Genomic DNA, 22355 nt, shown 5'->3' on the forward strand with positions numbered 1-22355 from the left:
GTGGTGAATTTTGTTACCAAAACTGATATTTCCTCCTTTAGTTAACCATCTGTAAAGTTTTTTGTCCCATATTGAGTCTGTTGAAGCAACTGAGAAAATTATTCCACCATGCTAAGGGCTTAATCTATTGCAAACCGAATGGTCTATAGGTCCACCTTGTATGCTGTGAAAAAGACCTCTTCTCAGCAATGGGTCTACAACCTGTGCATTGTTGGTCCTGTCCCCTGTAGATTTAAACAAAGTTTACAAAGCTGTACTATATTAAATCTCTTCTGCATTCAATAAAATATGTAAGATCAGATAACTTTGTACAAGAAATTTTGTTCTTCAGAGTAGAATTTAGATTTTTTATGGGACTGAACAGATTCATCATGAAAGAGTTGGTCATCATGATATCTCCATTTGCCATCCATTATGTTGAAAACAAGAATTTGATTAGGCTTTCATCAAAAAACTTATTCAAGTACAGAACTCTTAATAGAAATTTGGCCCGAAGGCAAAAACTTTTATTTGAATACTTTTACCCAAACAATGTAATGAGAACTTCCTTAAAGTTATAATGTCACGGATTAAAACATTTTCTCCATAGTTTTTTTTTATATATATATAAGGGACTGTTTTTCAAGACTAAATGAAATGATGATGAATTTGTGTTAATTATGAATAGGGTTAACTAGATTATATGGTAAATAGTGCTATTAGAGACGTGGTACTGATTTTGTTCCTATTTAATATTCTCAGAAGAAAAGTTACCGATGTCATTACACCAAATCAAAAAGCAAAGAAACGAAAGAAAAAATCCACCGAAAGTGTTTGGTATGTGCAAATTCCTCAAGAATAGAGAAGATCTTTCGATTGGTTTATCATAGTGGTGATATCTGACCATGTGTGACAGACGGATTGTCCGATAAGAGCTTCTTGATGGAAGTGTCCTGCGCCTATTGTCTGCAACTAATGTAGTTCCTTATATTGGCGCTACATTTCCTGCTCTCAAGATGGAAGCTTAGTTTCAATAGCTCAAACAATCTTTAGTTCCATTTGAAATAAAGCAGTGGTGAATTCGTTAATAAAAGGAGTAGCCAACTGTTCTCATCTACTCCGCACATAATGGTAACAAACTGAATTGAAATTCAATCTGGACAGACCAGTCTGAAGAGTAGACCTCATTAGAAGACAGTAGATTACTATAGAAGCACAATGGAGTGGGGAGCATCCAATTATCTTGAGCCATGTTGGAAACTAAATGTAGAACTTCTATTATGCTTTCTTATATCACTTATCAAATCTTGACAAGAGCTTGGTATTAAGGACATGCCCATAATGTAGACAATGTTTTATGTGCTCATCTACTTTTAAACTCAATTTTCTCCTTTTTTAAACATGGAATTTAGAAACAATTTGGAATAAATTTATTTTCCTACTCAATGATTTTAAGAAATAATCATTTAATTACAGAATTTTTTTTTTTTTTTAAGTAAGCCTAGAATAGTATTTTCCAAAACGTAGATGTCAAAATATTGTGGGGAAGCTAATGGACACAAATTACAATTGTCTTCATCCACATGATCTATTTACAGAATTAAAAATCATTCCCCAGGTCTCAGGTTTTCAATATCTGATTGCAAGTGTTGAATTTCATTGATACTGTCATTTGTCAGCATTATCTCCAGTGATATAACTGTATAGTGACTGGTGATTGGCTAAATCTAATGATTGACAGTGTCTGCTTGTCGCAACTGACACTCTGATTAACTCTGATAAAGTAATTGTCTTTTCTTTTTCTTGGCTAGTTTTATTGTGTTTTTATAGAAAGCTAGGTTAAAGACAGGTTTAATAGAGCGGAAGTATAAAGTAGTAAGAGTTTATGAAGGGGTAAATGACTAAAGTAGATAGGTTGGATGTTAAGCCGTGCACTGGATAATTACATACATATTGTTATAATTAACACAATTCCTGAACTGGTTTATTTCATATTCCTTGTAAGTGATCTTCAAATAATAATAAAAAAACATTTTTTGTTTTCTTTTTCTTGGTTTTACATGAACAATATTTTACTAATAATGTTGGCACTGTTATATCCTGATTGTATAAGGGAGAATTGTAGAGTGCCTGATTTAACCAGTAGCTCTTGAATTAAACTCTACTACAAGATAGGCTTATCAAAGGACACACAATTTCTTGGGAGAAAAACAATAAATTGTGGAACTGGAAGCTACAAGTTGGTATGGGGTATTTGATAAGAAGACAATCAAGGATTGTTTATTGAAAAATAATGTAGACATGACAAAGCTACTCTGGTGTGAGAGATAATACCTTTATTTATGGTTGGAATTGAAATTCTACCCAATGCCTGTTATCAGTTTTAAAACTGATAAAAACTATTTAGGATCCGATTAAAGCCCCTTTTGAATTAGCATGTACTCTCTACAAAACTAATTACCCAAAAAACTTGAATGGAAGAATTTCTTGAAATATTTCAAAAATCAGAAAAAATAAGTGACACGTAATCCTTTGAAGTAAAAGATATCTTTTCAAATCTCTTCAGAAAATCTCTCGAAATATAGCCAACATATTTTCTTTTAGCTGAATACAAAATAAGGAAAGGGTATAAAAAATGAATTCCATAAACTAATAGACACACAAGTTTTTACAATTGGTTAGATTTTCAGTATGGTTTATTATTGGGAACAACAAAGAACATTAGGTAATCTATGACTGGCAGTAAGAATGGTTTCTTGTGTTAGTCTAAACTGGGTCTGTTAGCTGTATTTAGGAGATAGGACTCTATCTAAACAAACTCGCTTACAGATAATGTGTTTCGTCAGTAGGAATCCAGTCTTGTGATTGTCAGGGTCATTTCTTAAAGCTTTTACTAAACTAGGAATCAAAGCCGATGAAGGTAGTTGTTATAATTAGCTAGCAGCTGTATTTTTCTTTGCTAGACTTGATGTTTCTCAAAACAAACTAGCGAGCATCTTGGGTCAAGCAGTGATGTGTAAAAAAATGTCTTGTGTGTTGGCACCAATAGCATGACCATAACCTTGTTTATTGCACTGTATATATCACGTAATCAAAAAATGTTTAAATTTACCTAGGACATTATTTATTCAGATACTACCACAGATTAGAAAATTCAAAACTATTAGTACTCCACATTGATTCAGTTCACAGTAAAACATTGTTTTTCAAATTTACTTCGAGGAGCTCGTTGATCAGCTGTAGTAATATATCTGATTATGATATTAAAATTAGCAGCCCTGCATAGTTTGTTTAGATGATAGTCTACATACATTGCCATCATTCTGTATAAAAGGCCTGTAAAATGTATCAAACATGCAAGCTAACTGTCTTGCCATGTTTTGATTAATATTTCCAGGAAATAAGTTGAGCTTAAGCAGACTCTTCTGTCTTTTTAACTAAGTATATATAAACAAACGTTAATTAGGAGAATAAGAGCTATAATTTTTGACATATGGTGTAGAAACCCCTGTTGTTCTTGATCTATAATAAATGTGGGAACCTTTTGTTGATATATGATCTACTTACTAATGTTCTCAAATTAAACTCCAAACAGAATACAGCTGCAAATTTTGTCAGCCAGCATAACGCAACATGAAAGTCTCGCCTTAGTTGTGAGTCTTTCTCTCCTGGGAATTTTATTTTGAAGATTTCCATACGGAATCTAAGTTAATGATAGGGACATTCTATGTGTATGGATGTCCTAACAGATTTGCTGGAAGTCAAAGTTGAGATTATTTTTGTTAGACAGATATCTTGTAGTTGTGAGATGATGGATGCCAGAAACACAGCTGGCAACACAGTATGGTTGGTGACTGAGGGGAAATAACTCTATTTTATAAATTGTTGGCACTAGCTGGAAAAATAGTCAACTTTGCACATTATATCAGATCTGTTTCTGGATATTTATTTGTTCTTTTTTTATCTTTTCAGTTTCCTCAGTGAGTGGAGAATCACAAATTTCTCCCAAATCTTATCTTCAACGACCAGATGGCGGAAAACATTCAGCTTCACCTCAGCTGGCCACCTCACCCTACAGCAAGTCACCACAATCTCTGCCCTCCCCCACACACAACACCTCTTCACTGTTCAGAGCTCATACTCCCAGCTGGGACACTAACTCTGTGTTTACTAGCCCAAGAGGAGTCACAGAACAAGATGCACCACTCAACTTAAGTAAACCACGATACATGATTAAACAAGAGAATATTGGTGATTGTAATGATGATGGGGAGGCATCAATTAAAAGGGAACCAGTTGTCACACCTCCTCCTGCTCACAGTAATCACAAACGTCATCATCAACAACAGTCTCATACACCTACATCTGAAGTTCCACCATTACTGAGTATGGGATCCCCTTTTGGAATGCCAGCTCAGTATATTGCCAATCCTTTCCTCAGCTTAGCTGGTTCCATGCCCATGGCAGCAAGAATGGCTGGTTTATCAAACCACACACCACAGTTTAATGGAAAACATGAAGAAACTGTTAAAACAGTACAAGTAAGTCATTCAATTTATTCATTAGAAAAACATATTTACCTTTTTTTTAAGTGTAAGATTATGCTATTTGGAAGGAATATCTTATTGTTAAACCAATCAAATGTATATTATTATTAACAAATTGATAACATTTATTTATTTCAGGAGAATTTGGTTCATGAAATGTTTGCTCGACAATTGGCCGCATCAGTTGGTGGTCCAGTTTTTCCAGGTCTTCATTTTCCGATGTATGCCAACACCGCGTCTCCTACCATGCCACCTATGTCTCAATATCCAACACCTAAAGATCGTGTATCCATGCCCTTATCCCCAGAAGATAGTTCCAATAGTTATGTACAACATTTACAAAGTAAGTTCTTTGAAGCCATTGCATGTTATCTTTCCTATTTTATATAAGATTACAACTTTATCCTGTTGTTACTTTCATTAAAACCCAACCAACTTGTTTAACCAAACAAATCCTAACTCATTTTAATTTTTAAAAAGGGTTGTATAACCCTAAACCTTATGGTCTAAATCACCACTCTATTCAGCTTCAAATATGTTTTGTACTACTGTTGAGTGGAACAGATTTTGAATTATAAATCCTTAAAAAATCATTTTAAAAATGGTTGTATAACCCAAAACTTTATAAATAAACCACCACTCTATTCAACTACTGTTAAGCAGAATTTTTGAATCATAAATCCTAACTGAAAAACTAATAATAATGTTTTATTATTATAGGTAAGATGTATGGAGCTAAAATAATTCGCACTCAACGAGAAAAAAATGAAGCGAATAGACCTCATATCAAAAGACCAATGAATGCATTTATGGTGTGGGCTCGTGAAGAAAGACGTAAAATTCTTAAAGCATGTCCAGATATGCACAACTCAAATATCAGTAAAATCCTAGGTATGTTACAATACATTTTTTTTTTTTTTCGTTCTTGGAATTTCATTGAAACTCTACAAGCAGAGAGAGAGAACTTTTCTGTCCACATTATTAAAACAATTAAAGCATTAAAATTTTAATAATTTAAATAGATTTTGGCCTTCTATCAGATGCTTTTTCAAATTATCTCTTCAATCTCTAGGCTGTTGGATTAGGAACATAAATGACAAATAGTCCTACTTTCCAATCCTTGTGTTTTAGTATTAAATTTGTTATTTGTGTTTCAGGTGCCAAATGGAAGGGTATGTCTAATACAGAAAAACAACCATTTTATGAAGAACAATCTCGATTAAGTAAACTACACATGGAGAAACACCCTGATTATAGATACAGGTAATTATTATACAGTTTAAAACTTCCAATAGATATTCTGAGCATTATGAGGATATTATATCCTGGTCAATACACACTATAACATTTAGGTTAGTAGGTAATCAATTATACAACCGGTAGTTATTGAATACACATTCATTTTTCAATAATCACCAGTAAATATAGGCCAATATGAATATACACCAGTTGATAAACACCAGTAAATATAGGTTAGTAGGTAATTGCAATATACACAAATTATTATTCAATATACAATAGTTAATATGGGTCAGTAAGTATATTCCGGTATTTAGGCATATTGAATATACTCCAGTTAATAGACACCAGTAACATCTTGATTAGTGGTTGAAGTTATACACCTCAATTTGCATTCCACAAACAACAGTAAAATTCATCTTGAAAGTAAATTTAGTGGGGTGCCGCCACAAATATGATTTGTTTAAGAAACTAATATTTTGAATATTATTTTTCAGGCCAAGACCCAAGAGAACATGTATAGTTGATGGCAAAAAGTTACGCATATCAGAATATAAATGTATGATGAAATCACGTAGACAAGATATACGTAGGGTGTGGTATGGAGATGGTTCATCTAGTTTTGTTGAAGGTATGTTACCATTGCTCATAGTTTTATTGAAGCTGAAATATTCCAGACTTTCACACCATGTAAAGTTTAATTTATTTTCTGTTGATCTCACATCAATGGATTTATTATAATCCTTGAGTAGCATTGAGCGATTGAGCACATTAAAAAACACAACACAATTTATATGGAAAACAATTATAGTTGAAAACGATAAAAGAATACTTGTCGAAACGTGGTGCTATATGCATATAAACCAGTGATTGTTTTCCATATAAATTGTGTTTTTTTTTTTTTAGTTTTATTATACTAGAAACAACAGTAAAAGACTGTTGGGTAACTCATTTGTATTCTGATTATGATGCCCCAAATAGTATCGAACCTAGGTTTTTTTTCATCACTAGGTCTATCAGTACTCCCTTTTCTAAATAAGGAAAATGATTATTGGCTAACTGGTGTATTGTGACCTTTACAAGATGTTTTTCTAATATATTGAACTTGATTATTTATTGTTTAATTTTATCGTTGTAGGAAGTGGACATACTGAATCAAATAGTTTCTCTCCTTTTCTCTCTTCAACATCCTCAGACAATAATCGTACAGATGTGATGAAATCCTCCCCCTTTTCTCTCAATGGAGATGATCCAAGTAAAGAATCGTTATTACAGAATGGTAATTGTGTAAATGATTCAGGTGAAGAGGGTTTAAGTAATGATAGTATGGATGAAGAAGCATGTGATGTATCGAATATTAGTTTTGGAAACCCATCCACCGCGGAGGAAGTTCAAACATAACCTCATAGACTTGTAATATATTTTTAGACATTTTCACTGTGAACGTTTTGCCAAAAGCATGGATGGTATTAAAAACCCATGCCTTTAGTGTAACTACTTGTATCATATGATGGTGCTAGAATTTTGATGGATCTGATTTTTATACTACCAAGGGATGATTATTCCAAGAACAGATCACTTAGATAAATATGGACAAAAAGTAATAATAAATAGTGCAGCAATAATAAAATAAATGTGTATTTTTTAGGTGCTTTAGATACTTATTATTTATAGTTTACATACTGTATAGAATAATTAATAGAACCTGTTTCTCTCAGTGATTTACATATATGTCAACAAAATGTTTCATTTTCATTGTAAATATATGAACATTGTGTGGCGTCCATCATTGTTTATGTTTTTGTATGTATTTACGGCATGTAGAGTCTATTTATTGACTACTGTCTTACACTGAGGCGTATTTAGACTGTTTACAACGATTTATTCTTGGGTCCAACAAAAATATTTGTGTGTGGGTTCCTGTTGTATGCGAGAGAATACATAGAAATATATATAGCAGGGACAACCTTTTCCAATGTATGTTACATGTGGACACATGTAAATTTGTTACTTATCTCGTATTATATTATATATATTTCTGTATATCTATTAGCTCTATGTGCATTTAATTTAGAGCAGATTATAAACATGTTTTGTATGTATGATTGTGAATCATTTAGATTAGCCTATTTTAATTATTGTGGTGTTTATTGTCCTTATATTTGTCCTGGTTAGAAGCAATGTATAGTTGTACATGTTATTATTATTATTATTGTTTATATATGCACTGTTTTGTTTCATTTATGTATTTGTTGACATTGAAGATATAAATTTGTTACTAGAGTTGCATAAAAAAATATATTTCATTTTTTGTATAACAGTCATTGTATATAGTAATGGAAGTGGGTGGAATACTGCAGTTATGTGTTCAATAAATGTATACGAAACAACTATCAACATCGGTGCAATTTCAGGCTAAAATAATGTTAGAAACTGAATTTAAAGATGCATTATGTAAGATTTAAATAAAGAGCTGACCGTTTTTTTGGCATAGTAGTTTAAAAATAATGAGAAATGAATATATTGAAAATTTCAGTCAAATTGAACAAAGTTATGGGTATTAGATGTTTTGGCAAGATAGTCTCAACTGTCATGTATGATTGCTGCTATAATAAACAAAGTATCCAGTTGAACGTTAAATTATTAAATGGTGCCAGTGTTATAATCCATTCAATATGACCTAGAGATTGATTATGTGTTTGTCATGTTAATAAATGTATAAGCTATAATTTATATAACATCCGAAGCCAGAAAAAGAGCTGCAATGTAGGCAGATTTAGCTCTTATATATTGCATCTTTAATAAATGACTTATTAACCTTCATGGACATAAGTCAAATTTTTTTAAAACTCTCAATCTCGGTCACAATATGTGATAGGATTCAACTAAAAAAAAAAATAAATAAATAAAAAAAAAAAAAATAGGTCTGTGACCTAAGTTGCTGTCCTTGTCAATAGATTAATATAAAACGTTGATGGTGGTTAATGAGCTATTTTGTGGGATAATAAACATATTGTTGATATATTTCTGTTTTACTTTTTATAAGCATTTATTTCAGTTGATACTGTGTAGTTGTGTGTCAACCATATTTTCCAAGTTAAAATTGTTAGTTACTTTTATTATAGTGTGTCATGAGAGAATATTAAACATGCACTTTTCTTGTCTTCCAAACTTAGTGTGCAGGTTTATAAAGTTTTTTTCTTTGATGATTGTAATTAAGTTAATTAAGCAATAATAATTGTTATTAATACGACTTTGTTGTCATTGTTAAACATGTGCCATGTGTGATTCAACTGCAGTAGTGTCACTTCTAGATGTAGTATAAATATATAGAGAGAGTGGGGTGGGGTAATAAGTACATCGATTCATTTCATTTTGTTATATTAATCTTAATTTATTTTGTTCTAAAGGACGGCAATTCTCTTTCAAAGCTACAAAAATTTATGGAAAACATCAAGGATTTGTGATGGTTTTAATTAAGCTTTGTCATGTATTGTGTTTGAATTGAATATACTGGAGAATTGTACTCAACCACATTACAAACAGGACATATTATTATGACAATCATGTCAAATAATATTTTGTTTTTAGGTGAGTGACGAAGTCTATATAATATTATTATTATTTTATGTATTTAATTTTAAATCATGGTTTATTATACCCACTGTCTCATTGATAATATAATAGAACAAAATAAAATTTATTGCAAATATATTGTATAGATAAAAAGTTATATTATAAACCTAGAGGTTATTATATATTAATATTATATGACTATCTGTCAAGTCTTTACAGATATTAATAGATGTAATATTTAGCATGACCACTGACGAAACTCACCTGTGTACAAATTATACTGATCTCACAGCATTTTTAATTTATAGCCTTTATTTTTTATTACTAACAATGTCTTATATGTGGTACTTATTACCCTTGTATTCATAACAAAATTAATTCATTAACAAAATATCAACCCAGTATATCATCTTTCAAAAAAATAAATGTACAAAAATCATTTCTTTTCGTTGTTTGTATTTGTCAGGTTTGAAAGTTGATAAAAGAAATTATGCATAATTTGTCTTTTGGGAGCCATGCTGACATTTCATGTCTCTTCATAATTCTTGTGAACCCACAACAGATTTTTTCGAATTTGTCCTATAAAATTGATAACGAGGAACCCTAATGAAATTCAGAGTCAACACGGATTTACGTTGAGTTATTTCCCCTTTAATGCAATCTTGTGAAATGATATAAAATGAAATGGAGTCTAACATTCTATTTTTGGGCACCAACCCCGCACTACTGTCTACTCTTTTGTCAAATTCCAATTATGGGTAGGGTGGAGTCACTGGAGTGTTGTTCTACATGTCTGCCAAGTGCCAACTTTTACACAGGGTTTTATCCCATCCGAACAACTCGTACAATGTTTTGGTATATTATTAATATAAGGCTCTAACAAGAGGCTGTAATAAGTGACATTTGATCAATACATCCAGCATCCACTGCTAGATAATATCCTTTCAAATTTAAACATGCAGTCGAAATATAGTTATCTAAAAACAAAAACAAAAAAGACACTATTGGCATGCTATATTTATTTTGACCATGACACAGCATCATTCTTAGTGAAAAAGCAACAACAAAAGGATAAATTTAGTGATGATAATATTTCTGTGACTTACCCACAGCTATCACAGAATTCATGGACAAATTTATAGCAATTATTCATGTTCTCCACAGCACAGACCTTATTTATTCAGACAGTCTCAGACTAGTGATTACTTCCCTTATCTCTTTCCCCTGTTTACATTCTGTGCCATGTTTTGGTGTATAGTCAAGATGCCCCCCCCCCCCCCCCAATTCAATATTTTCATCAATGATGGTGACATGTTCGGCTCAAAAATAAAATCATTGGAGCGTTAAAAAAAATGTCAAGAGGAGAGGATTACTAGTCAGTCCAGATGGACTCAGACTAGTAATTATTTCCCCTTATTTCATGATGGACGAATGTAGTGCGAGTTATAAATAGACAACTTTTTCCTTAATTTTTTTCTCCCTTCTTCCTGCATTTTAGGGTTGACTTTTTGGTCTAGAATTGGAGAAAAGGGGTCAAATTTGCAATTTCATAGCAGTTTTGGGTAATGCTGATGATATTAGAGTGGAGGGATAGGGGGTGTAAAGTGTCTTTAAGCAGAGCAATCATTGTGTCGGAAGTGAGATTTTCACCCCAGTCAACTTCAAATCCCCGTAGCAAAAAATCTAAACGGTCAACCCCCTACAAAATTATGATGAGGAGATTGCCAAATGTGGTCCCCATTGTGCCTATAAAGATTGGAACCAACGGAATTTTGAGCAAAAAGCTACAGCCTGTGATGTTACAGCCATTTAATATTGAAGTCAATGGGCAAATAATTGCTAGTCTGAGCCAGATAAAAATGGAGTTACCTCCCTTGATGTCAAAGTTAATTACAGGTTGTTCTATTGAACAAGATAGAATTCATAAAAATAATTAAAAAAATACATTATATATAATTACAAACAAACACTTGATATTCAACACAATTTGACTCTAATAATACAAAATTTAAAAAATAAAATACTATAAATACTTTATGGAATTATATTCACATAAAAAGTTATGAGACTTGTACAAAATACCTGAACAACTCTGAATACCACACACAGATTTTGATTATAACATTCTAGTAAGATACAAAAACAAAGGCTAGAACAAATATAAATCACATATTAGCTGGGAGTTCCTCCCCGATATTGGTTTGAATTTTCTTGGAATGATTTTCGGGTTGACTGGCATCCGATTGACTGATAAGATTCTTTCCGGCTGTCTCTACTCTAAATCCAAAACTGCATAGAAATTGGAGGAAGAAATTAACTGACCAAACTACTGGATATAGCCACTTAATTTTACTAGACAATAATACTGCACCTACAAAAGGGGTGATTAGACCCGGAATTTCAATGGCAATATTTGCCCAACCCATGGCAGTACTTCTGATTCTTGTTGGATAAATTTCCGGTGTAAATGCATTTAATATTGAGTATATTGGCACCATGAAAAAATAACATACAACAACAACAACAGCTTTTAAAAAGTCTAATGGTAAGAATGCAAATAAGAGAAGTGCTATGGATGTTCCTAGAGAGAAAAATCGTAGACATTTAATTCTGCCAAGCATATGTTTCTCAATAAGAACCATAGCTAGTACTAAACCCGGTAATTCACCAAGTAAAATGGTGAACATGTTGAAATATGAGTCTACACCTAAAGAATCAAGATATTCTGGTAAATAAATGGTTGTTCCCCAATATCCCATACTCTGTAGACACCAAACTAAAGTCATGGTAATAGTTCTCCCTCGTAATCCTGTTGACATTAGATCACAAATATGACCCTTGTCTTGACTAGTTTCACATATAATCTCAACTGAAAAATATATCATAATATATATATATATTAAAATTACAATGTGTGAATCAACACCGATGACAATTAATACTACGTTTTTAGTGGCAAATCAAATTAAAATCCACCTTATAATCGAAACAAAGAGGACCTATTTTATGTGGAATGCATTTTAAGATTTTAATAATGTGGGGCCTTCACTCCATGACTATAGTACAAATAATATTTTGGGTTTCGGGTTATCAACTTCCCACTGCCAACCCACTCAATGTGGAATCGTTGATATCAAATTTTTTTCTAACCGATGCCCCTTGAGGTCCCCCTACCTAATAATTTCAAAACTCGGTGAAAAAAGGCAACTATGTTTTACGATCTTTGAGAAATGGGTCTTGATTATCTTTTTTATCACCAGGCCCCTATGTGGCCTGGGCCCAAGGCATTTGCCTCTGTTGCCCAGGGCATGATCTGTTACTGATAATATATGGACTAGAAACTGACATCATCACCACCATCTTGGAATTGTGACATATCAAAATTCCCACAAAACCGATACACAATTGTCTAAGGAACAAGCATGCCAAGTTTGATGAGACTAAGAGTGTTGCCCTCGAGATGAAGAACAAGATGAGTTGTGCTTGAGAAGCAGTTCTGGTCTAATTAATTTAATTTTATACATGTAATTATGTTCAACATATTAGTTCAACATAATACATGTATTATAAGGTCCATGGTTGTACTAGTATTATGATACCTACCATTGGTTAAATTTGTTTTATTTTTGGCTGCTATAATCTTTAGAACTTTCATTCCTTCTTGTTTTTTACCACTAGAGAAAAGATATCTAGGAGATTCATATCGAATGAAAAGCCGTAGAAAGAATATGATAATAGATGGTATTGCTGATGCTCCTACAAACCATCTCCAACCCCATGTTGGTATAATTAACCAAGCAAGTCCACCTGTTAATATAGCACCAAGCGCACCAAAAAACGTTACAGCTACCATCATTGATCCTCGATGCAGGGGTGGAAGAAATTCTGAAAAAAAACAAAATAAATGGGAGTATGGTGATACCTTAGATGTAGTCATTGTCCCATCTAATAATCAAGTGTGCGTCCAGAGAAGTGTCCGAGGGGCCATCAAAATAATGTTGAACAATCACACATGCAAAGCATTCTCGCTGTTTTGGCTTCACCCCACTCTAATCCTATACATGAATATATATGAGTAGAAATGTTGTACCAAAGCTTCTGATTTTATCAAATTCTTGGGTAATCCCCAGACCTCAAATCAAACTTGAAGTTGTCTCCATCCTGGACCCTCCTTTGCTCATTTTCTGAACACCCCTCTGCTTATCTGAATGGCATATTTCTGTGCAATAGTGTGGAAGGCAGAAAAGTTAAAAAGGCAATATTACTCATGTAACGCATCCCTTAACGTAATGTTAAAAATATAATATTAGTATTTGTGAAACTAACCTAGTAGTAATACAAAATCTACAGCTTCCAGACCTCCAACACCAAATGACACCATTGATCTAATGGCTATCAATAAGGCAAAGGAAGGTGCAAATGCAGATCCTAGTCCACACACACAACATATACCTATTGATACAATAAACGGAATTTGTCGGCCATACCGGTCACTCAAGGTTCCAAAAACATAACCACCAACTATCCCAGCAATTCCACTAAAGAAAGGTAACCATGGGTATTCATATTCATGTAAATTCCATTCCTTTTTGGCTGGTTTACTTAAAAATACAAAAACTAAGATTTCTGAACAGGCTGCGAAGTATCCTCCTCCAGTCAAAAGAAGCATGATGACATGAAACTTTCCAAGTTTTAACTGGGTTAAAACTTCATTCAAATCTTTGCTGGTACAGTTAAGATCTGTTTCTAAGAAATCTGAAGAAATTTCTTTACTTGAGATATTGACTGCACCATTTGGACACATCCCTGGTGAAACCTCAAATAATAATGTGTGGTTGACGTTATCATCCTCATGTTCGGAAATATAACTTTTATCTACCCTTCTTACAGTGTCAGTGCCGCATAGATTTGATGAATGTGAAATTATTTCATTCGTTTCTCCATCTCTATTTTCATTTTCCATCTCGCTTCATCTAATCATAAAATTTACTTGGTAAATATTCTGTCTCGTATTGGTGCTTAAAATGTAACAAATTGTTCATATTCATAGGCATAGCATGGACGTATTAATATTATTTATATTACTAGCCTATTATTAGGTCCATCATGGTCACCACACCGCAACAACTTGACAGCCCATGTCGTTGTCTGGTGACCAAATGGCTAACACAAACAAGTGTGTCAGATGCATTACAGATATGTCATATATAAGGTGAAAGATCGTCAAATGTACCCAAGTACGCAAACTTTGAACTGTGTCATTCCCATACTCGACGGTTTATAATTTCGATAACCGTGAGATTAATATCCAACACGTGCCATGTGTTGTCAGCTTCAAAACTTGACCCCCTATAAAATAGTCCGGTGCCATACTCAAACCAGTTACTTTACTGTAACATAAAAATAACTATCTAGGACTAGGACCCCTGGTTGCTCGACGAGTAAAGTGCAGACTCACTTACAAGGAGGTCCCGACTTCGATAAAGGTTTTGGGCGAGAAAGTTCTTCGAGATTTTTCAGCGTTGCATAGAACAGCGTCTAGCTGTTCGTATGGGTTAGAAAAGAAGTCCCGTATACACGTTGGCGGCCTGCACGCTAAAAATTACTGGTGGAATTCGATGAAACGCAAAATTTTATCCAAGGCACATTGCACAGCGTGTGTACACGTCTTCATTAGCCCGGATGCCGCGGATGGTGCAGAACTGGGCTCGAGCAAATTTTTAAATTTCGTCGTACCTTAGAGTGGATCTGGTATACAGGAGTCTCACCTGGGAGTATCGTACTCAGAGTAAAACTGCAAAGTAAACTGAATTGCCCATAAGAACACAGACACAACAGACGCCATGGGTATATAGGCCCCTATAATTGCGCTTGAACCCGATCGGCTAAGATGGCCTCAGTTTCCCTGTCTCAAATAGTACCAAAAGCGGCACTGTCCCACTCTTTTATTTGTGGTAGTGTCGCCCGAAGTGCATAAAGAATTTCAAACCAGTCGCCCAAACTCATCAATTTGTCTACTTGCTTGGCGTTGGCGAGCCAATCAACTATCGCGCACGTGCATGCTTCGACTATAAAACTGGGCGTGTGTCATTCATCGGGGGAGTTTCAGTTAGTAACTCCCGAGGTAAGGTAACCTTATCGTATATACTATTCAAAAAAAGTAGGGGATATTTGATTTTTAAGTGTTATTAAAGTCACCTAATGAAACTGACGAAGAAACAAATGACAAAATGAAATGAAGTTCACATTCATCGATTTATTCCAAATGATCGTTAGACTAAGTAAGGCACAGACTGACCATTATAAGGGTAAAATGATACCCGGGGTCAAACAGCAAAGTTACCACAGCATCACAACCAAGTCAGTAACGGGTAAATCCTCCTCTGTTTGCCAAACAAGCATTGATCCGACGTGGCATACTCCTAATGAGACGTCTAAGGTCATTTTGGTCCAGATTGTCCCATTCCTGTTGCAACGCAGCAGCAAGTTCTTGGACATTGGCAGGACGTTGTTGACGTTGACGTAACCTCTGTCCAAGCATGTCCCAGACATGCTCGATGGGGGAGAGGTCGGGACTCAGTGCTGGCCAAGGTAATGTGGTGATGTTCTGTTGTTGGAGGTAACCTGTAACGATCCTGGCCCTGTGACATCTTGCGTTGTCATCCTGGAAGATGAAACGGCGGCCATGACGTCGTGCGAACGGCACAACATGGACTGCCAAGATGTTGTCCCGGTAGTACTGGCCTGCAACAACATGTAAAGCCGTTCTTCCAGCAACAGTGATGCCTCCCCACACCATAACAGAACCACCCCCAAATCGATCATGTCTGATGACGTTAACGTCTTGGAAGCGCTCGTTTCGACGACGCCACACCCTCCTACGTCTGTCAAAAAATCAACAGTGAACCTTGACTCATCTGAAAACATCACATTGCTCCAGCGTCGATTATCCCAGTGTTGACGATCCCTACACCAACGACGTCTTGCCTGAATGTGATGATCTCTCAAACAAGGGATCACGCGAGGACGTCGGGCGCGAAGGTGACCCCTATGCAGTCGATTCCGAATCATCTGGCCACTCACTCTCACACCAGTGTCTGTTTGAAGACGAGCGCTGATCTGATTTGCTGTGATGACACGATTTCTCAAGGCCAAGGTACGGATAAATCGATCCTGGGCTTGAGTTGTCGCCCTTGGTCGACCTGAGCGTGGTCTGTCCTGTACAGATTGTGTATCGCGGTATCTGGACCATAGCCTGCTTATGACAGACTGAGAAACATTCATCGTCCGCGCCACAACCGCCTGTGTTGTGCCGATCTGTAGCATGCCAAGGGCACGTAACCTTTCATTTTGGGTAAGCCGACGCATATCAAAATTTGTTTTCTGGTCACTAAAACAATTAAACTGATGTTTCCACCCTGGAATTCAATGCCACAATGACTGTAACATTCAAAGTCAGAGTCGTGCAAATCTTGGGTTGGACCCCCATGATGATCCCAAGCATCACCTGCATTCCATGCGGTAGCTATTGGTGCGTTTGGGCGTCACATGTAACTGGAAATGTTTCTTCTGTTAGGTTCTATTGTGACTTTTTTCGTAGTCATTTGCATATTTTAGTATTATGCCCCCAAAATCAAATATCCCCTACTTTTTTTGAATAGTATATATGTACTTTACGACAGGTTCACACCAATCTAATTAAAATTAATTCAGCTATTTTGTGTGTGTTAAATAGCTTTATTTAACGTCGGCTTCCACCATCCGTCAGCTATCTTCACTCAAAGTCGCATAGACATTCCGTAAAAACGACTCTGCCAATTATCGAAAACACTCTTAATCCCCTCAGTCGCCAGTGACGTCACAGTGACCGAATGCATATTAAGAATGTTTATTTCGCGGAAGTGTATAATTACCTTAAATAAAACAACTGACTAAGGAATAATTTGTTTTGTAACTTATTATAATTTATGATCCAATTTAGAATTTGTTTTATAATGCCATAACAAAGACAGTCGTTGTAGTCATATTCCCCGTGTCCTTTTGATTTGAATACATTGGAGTAAGCCGACAGCAAACCAATAATAATTGGCTTCCGATTAAAACAACAAGATTGGTGTGAAATTGTTATCGACGGCGCTACGAACATCTATGAAGCCAATAAAAATATTAATTGTCTACTTTGAAATATATGTCAGTGATATGTTTTATGATGATCCAAACTCTACCAATCTACAAATAAAATAAATTTACCTTTAGCTATGCGCCATATTCCCCGGGTTTTCACGAATCAATTAACCGATTTGTAAATGACGATCCGTGATTAGATTAGCCAACTGTATATCATTTTCCTGCAGTCATCATGAGACTTCATTATCCTGAAACAGACCGCAAAAAATGAAACAGGAAAAAATATCCCACTACATTAGAATCAACAGTAAAGCTATCTTGGGGCTAACTAATTTTGTTTGTAACCAACTGAATTAAATAACAGATTGGTTGAGAATCGGAATTTGACTATATTTCTGTATTTGCAAAGGTACACGTGTCGTTAATATCTCACATTAATCAATCCGACTAAAATTTACACATATCGGGTCATAAATTAATTTAACATCGCGATGTTAGGACTCAGTGCTTGCCGAATTAAGAACGCTGATATCATCTTTTGTACGCCGAACAGATGTAAAATACATGTTTACACAAAGTCTTGTGATATCCTTCATTTGATTTTTGCAATGTGATAAATACGAATTAAGGCTAACTGTATATCAAATACAAAAGATTTCTCCATATCCAGAATGGTATAGGGAACAAACGAATACCTAACAACTCTTCCCAAAGACAACTCATCCAGTCCTTCAGTTTGTCGGTCCATAGATTCCGCCACGTCTCTTTAAGTTAGTGCTAATTGTCGGGTTTGTGTAGGAATTCCACAGTTGAAATAACTTAAACTGTGTAGATCTTGTCTGCTTTTGCTGATGCCTTCGTAATTTCCCCTCAGATAACATTTTAATCTGGGTTGGTAGCTGTGCTGTGCTGCTTCCTTATATACTGAGCGCCATGGAAAACGCATCACTTAGTTTTTCGTATAACAAAATGATCCTGTAAACATATCTTATTTATTTTGCTTCTTATTGTGAACAATATTCAAATGGGAACACATCAATAACAACACATTTGTACACTTATGGATGTTTAATCTGTAATCAAGGGTACAAAGTCAGAGGGGTCAAAACCAAAAGTACGACACAGATGTCAGTAGCGCGTGTGTCCTTCACGGGCCATCATCACGGTAACCTACAGCATAAACGCGACCCCTGCAAGTGTGTAGGGCGGTCCGGTGATGAAATGTGAAGCCTCCCCACACCATTACACTTCCCCCACCCCATCGATTCGTTTCGAAGACGCAGCAGTTTGCAAGACGTTCCCCAAGACGTCTCCACACACGTTGACGGCCATCATCGTGATAAAGATGAAAGCGACTCTCATCACTGAAGAGCACACTTTGCCAGTCTACTCTTCTCCATGTCTGGTGTCCTTGAGCCCATATCAATCGCCGCTGACGTTGAGGATCCCTGAGGATAGCTCCAACATAAGGTCGTCGTGCACGGAGTCCTACTTCCCTTAGACGACGTCTTACGGTGTTGGCACTTACTGGTCCTTGTCTTCCGACGACTGGTGCACCTGTTCGAGTCGCTGGGCGGAATCTGTCACGCAGATGAGTGACCCGGATGTAGTGGTCTTGAGCCTGGGTTGTAACGCGTTGTGGACCAGGACGTTGACGGTCACGTGTTGATCCAGTAACTCGAACACGTTCCACCAACCTTACAATAGTGGACTGGTGACTATTGAAGTGTCTGGCAATAGCACGTGTAGACATGCCAGCCCGGGACATTCCCATGGCTTCATTCCGTTGATTTTCAGTAAGTCTCGGCATCTCTAGCTCGTTTCCTTCACACGCCCAACAACAAATTACGACAGATTGACGTTTCACAGTTCATATACTACACATTAAGTTGAAAACGTGCTTTTAAAGGGCTCACACACAATACAATGAATATGATATTATGGACAGGTTGATTTAATTATTCCGAGGGGGGGGGGGGGTACATTTTGGAGGGTATATTGAAGTTTGGCGTTTTCCATTAAACCTACATTATGCAAGAGCTAAATCTGCCTATTGTAGGTCTTTCTTTAGGCCTGAAATGTTATATAAACTATTAGACATTTATTAACAAAACAAGACCATAATCGACTCTCGATGACAGCGGGTACTCGAGATTTTAACTACATTAAAACGGTTCGCCTGCACTGTGCACGCACACATCTTGTCAAAACTACAAACAATGATAAATTGGCTGAGAATTAAGTAATTTGAATGAAATTTTCAATATTTTCTTAAACTCTTGACTAATGTATCTTCAAACTTCGTACAGGGAGTCTTGACTTTTCCAATTTATTTGATTTCAGTATTTTTATACCAAACCCGAGCTTTAACACTTACTCAAATCACTTTAATTAGCATTTTAATATGTCGTGTCTTTGAAATGCTTCAACAATTTAACTAGCTTGTAATACGGGTAAATACTACTACTCAGTTTAGTTAATCGATGTTTTGTTAATTGATTTTCTTTGAAGTGCTTCATGATGAAATAATAAAACAAACACAACTACCAATCTGTTAAAACAACAAAGTACTAAAACATTAATACAAACAGTAATCATCAATTTATTACAATAGCAATTTGATTAAAACAACGATATCAATTTGATTAAAACAACAATATCAATTTTATTAAGATATCAAAATCAGATTGGTTTTGGGCTGAGTAGTCTTCAAAGAAAGCAGTTGTATTAAAACGAATATAACTATCACATATATTTGTTTTAAAGTTGGGATGAGTTGTCTTTTATATTGGGATGAGTTGTCTTTTATATTGGGAGTTGTCTTATATTGGGATGAGTTGTCTTTAGGATGAGTTGTCTGTATACCGGGACAAACTTAGTGTTGTAATCAGTTGTATCTATTCTTCCGTCTGACTCTCCTCTTTCTCATTTAATCTGACACCGGCAATATTATAATGGGCTTGGAATTCATTCCATTCTAAATTGATAGCTGGGTGATTCATGTTGGGTGCCGCGGTTGTATGGGGTATAATTTGGCCGCAAGTACTCTTTTCTCCACGTTATTGCGGCCCCTGGCCCCTTGCCTATAAGGACCTAGGATGGAAGCCCCCCCCCCCCCCAATCAAGAATTGCTTCCGCCGGCCCTGGTTCATGGTCGAGAATGTCTTTACTTTTGACGGAAGATAATCGACGGCACATTATGTACCTTTTCTTTGCTGGAATTTCCACAACTCTCAACAACACAGAGACGATGTTTCATTTTAAAATTCACTTTAAAATATCCCAGTCACAAGTATGTAATCTATAACATTCAAGAAGATTCGTTCGTTCCTGGAGTTTTACGTCCACTACCACCAAGAGTGATATCGTAGTCAAAATCAAGACGAGAAAGGTCAGCTCTTAAAAATGCTTTGAGTTGCACAGTGATTTGTAGCTTACATGTAGATAATTATAATGAGGTAATGATTAGGTCAGTAAGATACATTATGGGAGATAGATAAAGAGCCGACAGTTCTCATTATAATATAAAACCAGATAATGTAAAGTGAATGTGCTGAAAATTTTAGTCAAATTGATCCACTCTGAACCTATCCAATCAATGCGTAAAATCAACCTGAATCAGTATGATAATACCGATCTTATTGATTTTTACCCTATGTCTTTATTTGAATTTTCTTGGCTCCAAAATGTCATTTTTGATCCTAGAAGAGTGTTGGGACTTTCGTATGCCTCTTCGGAAAGTAATGGTAGTCGACAGTTAATGCAAATTCGAGACATAAAATATGATCAACGTTTCATCTTTAAATTCCCGCTCTTCTCTATTTTGAAACTTCCCTGAGATTTCAGTGAAAAATAAAATTAAAATGTTCCTAGCCTTCCCGTTATAGATGGGTTCCCAGAAAAGTATTTATCGGGTGGTTATTTTCAATAAAAGTATGGCAATTTTGGTATATATGGAAAGTAGAGATATCCAATCTTACTAGAAAAATACTGGATTCCCCGAAAAACACTCATGGAGCGTATGCAGGGCCCTTATTCACGAAAACTTAAACTAAGATACAATCGAAATTTTAAGAAATACTGCAATTCGATTGGCTGGCCAATATGCAAATTGGATATATGCAAATTGGTTTTACTGGTCAGCCAATCGAATTGCAGTATTTCTTAAAATTTCGATTCTATCTTAGTTTAAGTTTTCGTGAATAAGGGCCCAGGACAAAAATGTAAGTGTTCCCCTTATCAACAGCCCGACGATTAGGAACTTCTGCACGCATGATGTCAAAGGTCACAAGCGAACATTGAGCGCTTGATGTACAAGTTGATAAATTTTATGAAGAGTTAGACGTACAATACATTCTGAGATAAAAATGACGGAAAAAGACTCGGGTAGTCGATAATCCGAGAATTTATTTAGGATTCGATATTTGTAATAAATAGTAAGCGATTAAAGACAACATCGTCTTATGTATGCAATGAATTCTCCTCTGACTCCCAAGACGTGACGTAAACATGACCTGGTTTGATCGAGTTTTAATAGCAGGGCATTCCTTCGCAATTACAATGTTTGAGAAGGATTTGAAGCATAATTATGACAAATTAATTAGTTTGAATATGTTTTTGGTCCATATATACCATTAAATCACCCAGTTTGTACGCGGGAACCCATCTTTAACGTCTTTAGGAGTATAACTGGCCAACGTTTCATCTTTAAATTCCCGTTCTTATCTATTTTGAAACTCTCCTGGAATTTCCGTGAAAAATAAAATTAAAATGTTCCTAGCGTTCCCGTTAACGTGTTTAGGGGTATAACTATAACCCCGGATAAATTTTCGGAGGGTCGATTTAAGGTGGCTCTAAACGGAAGTAGTCGTAGTCTACATCATCACG

General features: G+C 35.4%; 2 protein-coding genes across 7 annotated transcripts in view; one reads left to right on the forward strand and one right to left on the reverse strand.

Moving 5' to 3' along the window:
* LOC126823633 (transcription factor egl-13) overlaps window positions 1–9779 on the forward strand; it is a 112286-nt gene extending 102507 nt beyond the window's left edge. For all 5 annotated transcript variants that reach the window (XM_050552582.2, XM_050552583.2, XM_050552586.2 and 2 more), the window contains 6 exons: window positions 3952–4520; window positions 4665–4869; window positions 5247–5417; window positions 5684–5789; window positions 6263–6396; window positions 6904–9779. In XM_050552582.2, the coding sequence (XP_050408539.1) occupies window positions 3952–4520; window positions 4665–4869; window positions 5247–5417; window positions 5684–5789; window positions 6263–6396; window positions 6904–7166 (1448 nt within the window). In that variant the 3' untranslated portion in view covers window positions 7167–9779. The remainder of the gene's footprint in view (window positions 1–3951; window positions 4521–4664; window positions 4870–5246; window positions 5418–5683; window positions 5790–6262; window positions 6397–6903) is intronic.
* Window positions 9780–10340: 561 nt separating this feature from the next.
* Window positions 10341–14669, reverse strand: LOC126824156 (uncharacterized). 2 transcript variants are annotated; one of them, XM_050553332.2, is made up of 4 exons: window positions 14575–14658; window positions 13668–14359; window positions 12945–13226; window positions 10341–12210 (listed from the first exon to the last, which is right to left on the reverse strand). In XM_050553332.2, the coding sequence occupies exons 2-4, from the start codon at window positions 14302–14304 to the stop codon at window positions 11507–11509; spliced, it is 1623 nt and encodes a 540-aa protein (XP_050409289.2). In that variant the 5' UTR covers window positions 14305–14359; window positions 14575–14658; the 3' UTR covers window positions 10341–11506. The 2 variants fall into 2 exon arrangements, with proteins under 2 accessions (XP_050409289.2, XP_050409288.2); XM_050553331.2 differs by having other exon boundaries at window positions 13668–14669.
* Between the last annotated feature and the right edge of the window lie 7686 nt (window positions 14670–22355).

This window comes from Patella vulgata, chromosome 6 (assembly GCF_932274485.2).
Source record: "Patella vulgata chromosome 6, xgPatVulg1.2, whole genome shotgun sequence".
Classification (NCBI taxonomy): Eukaryota; Metazoa; Mollusca; class Gastropoda; family Patellidae; genus Patella; species Patella vulgata.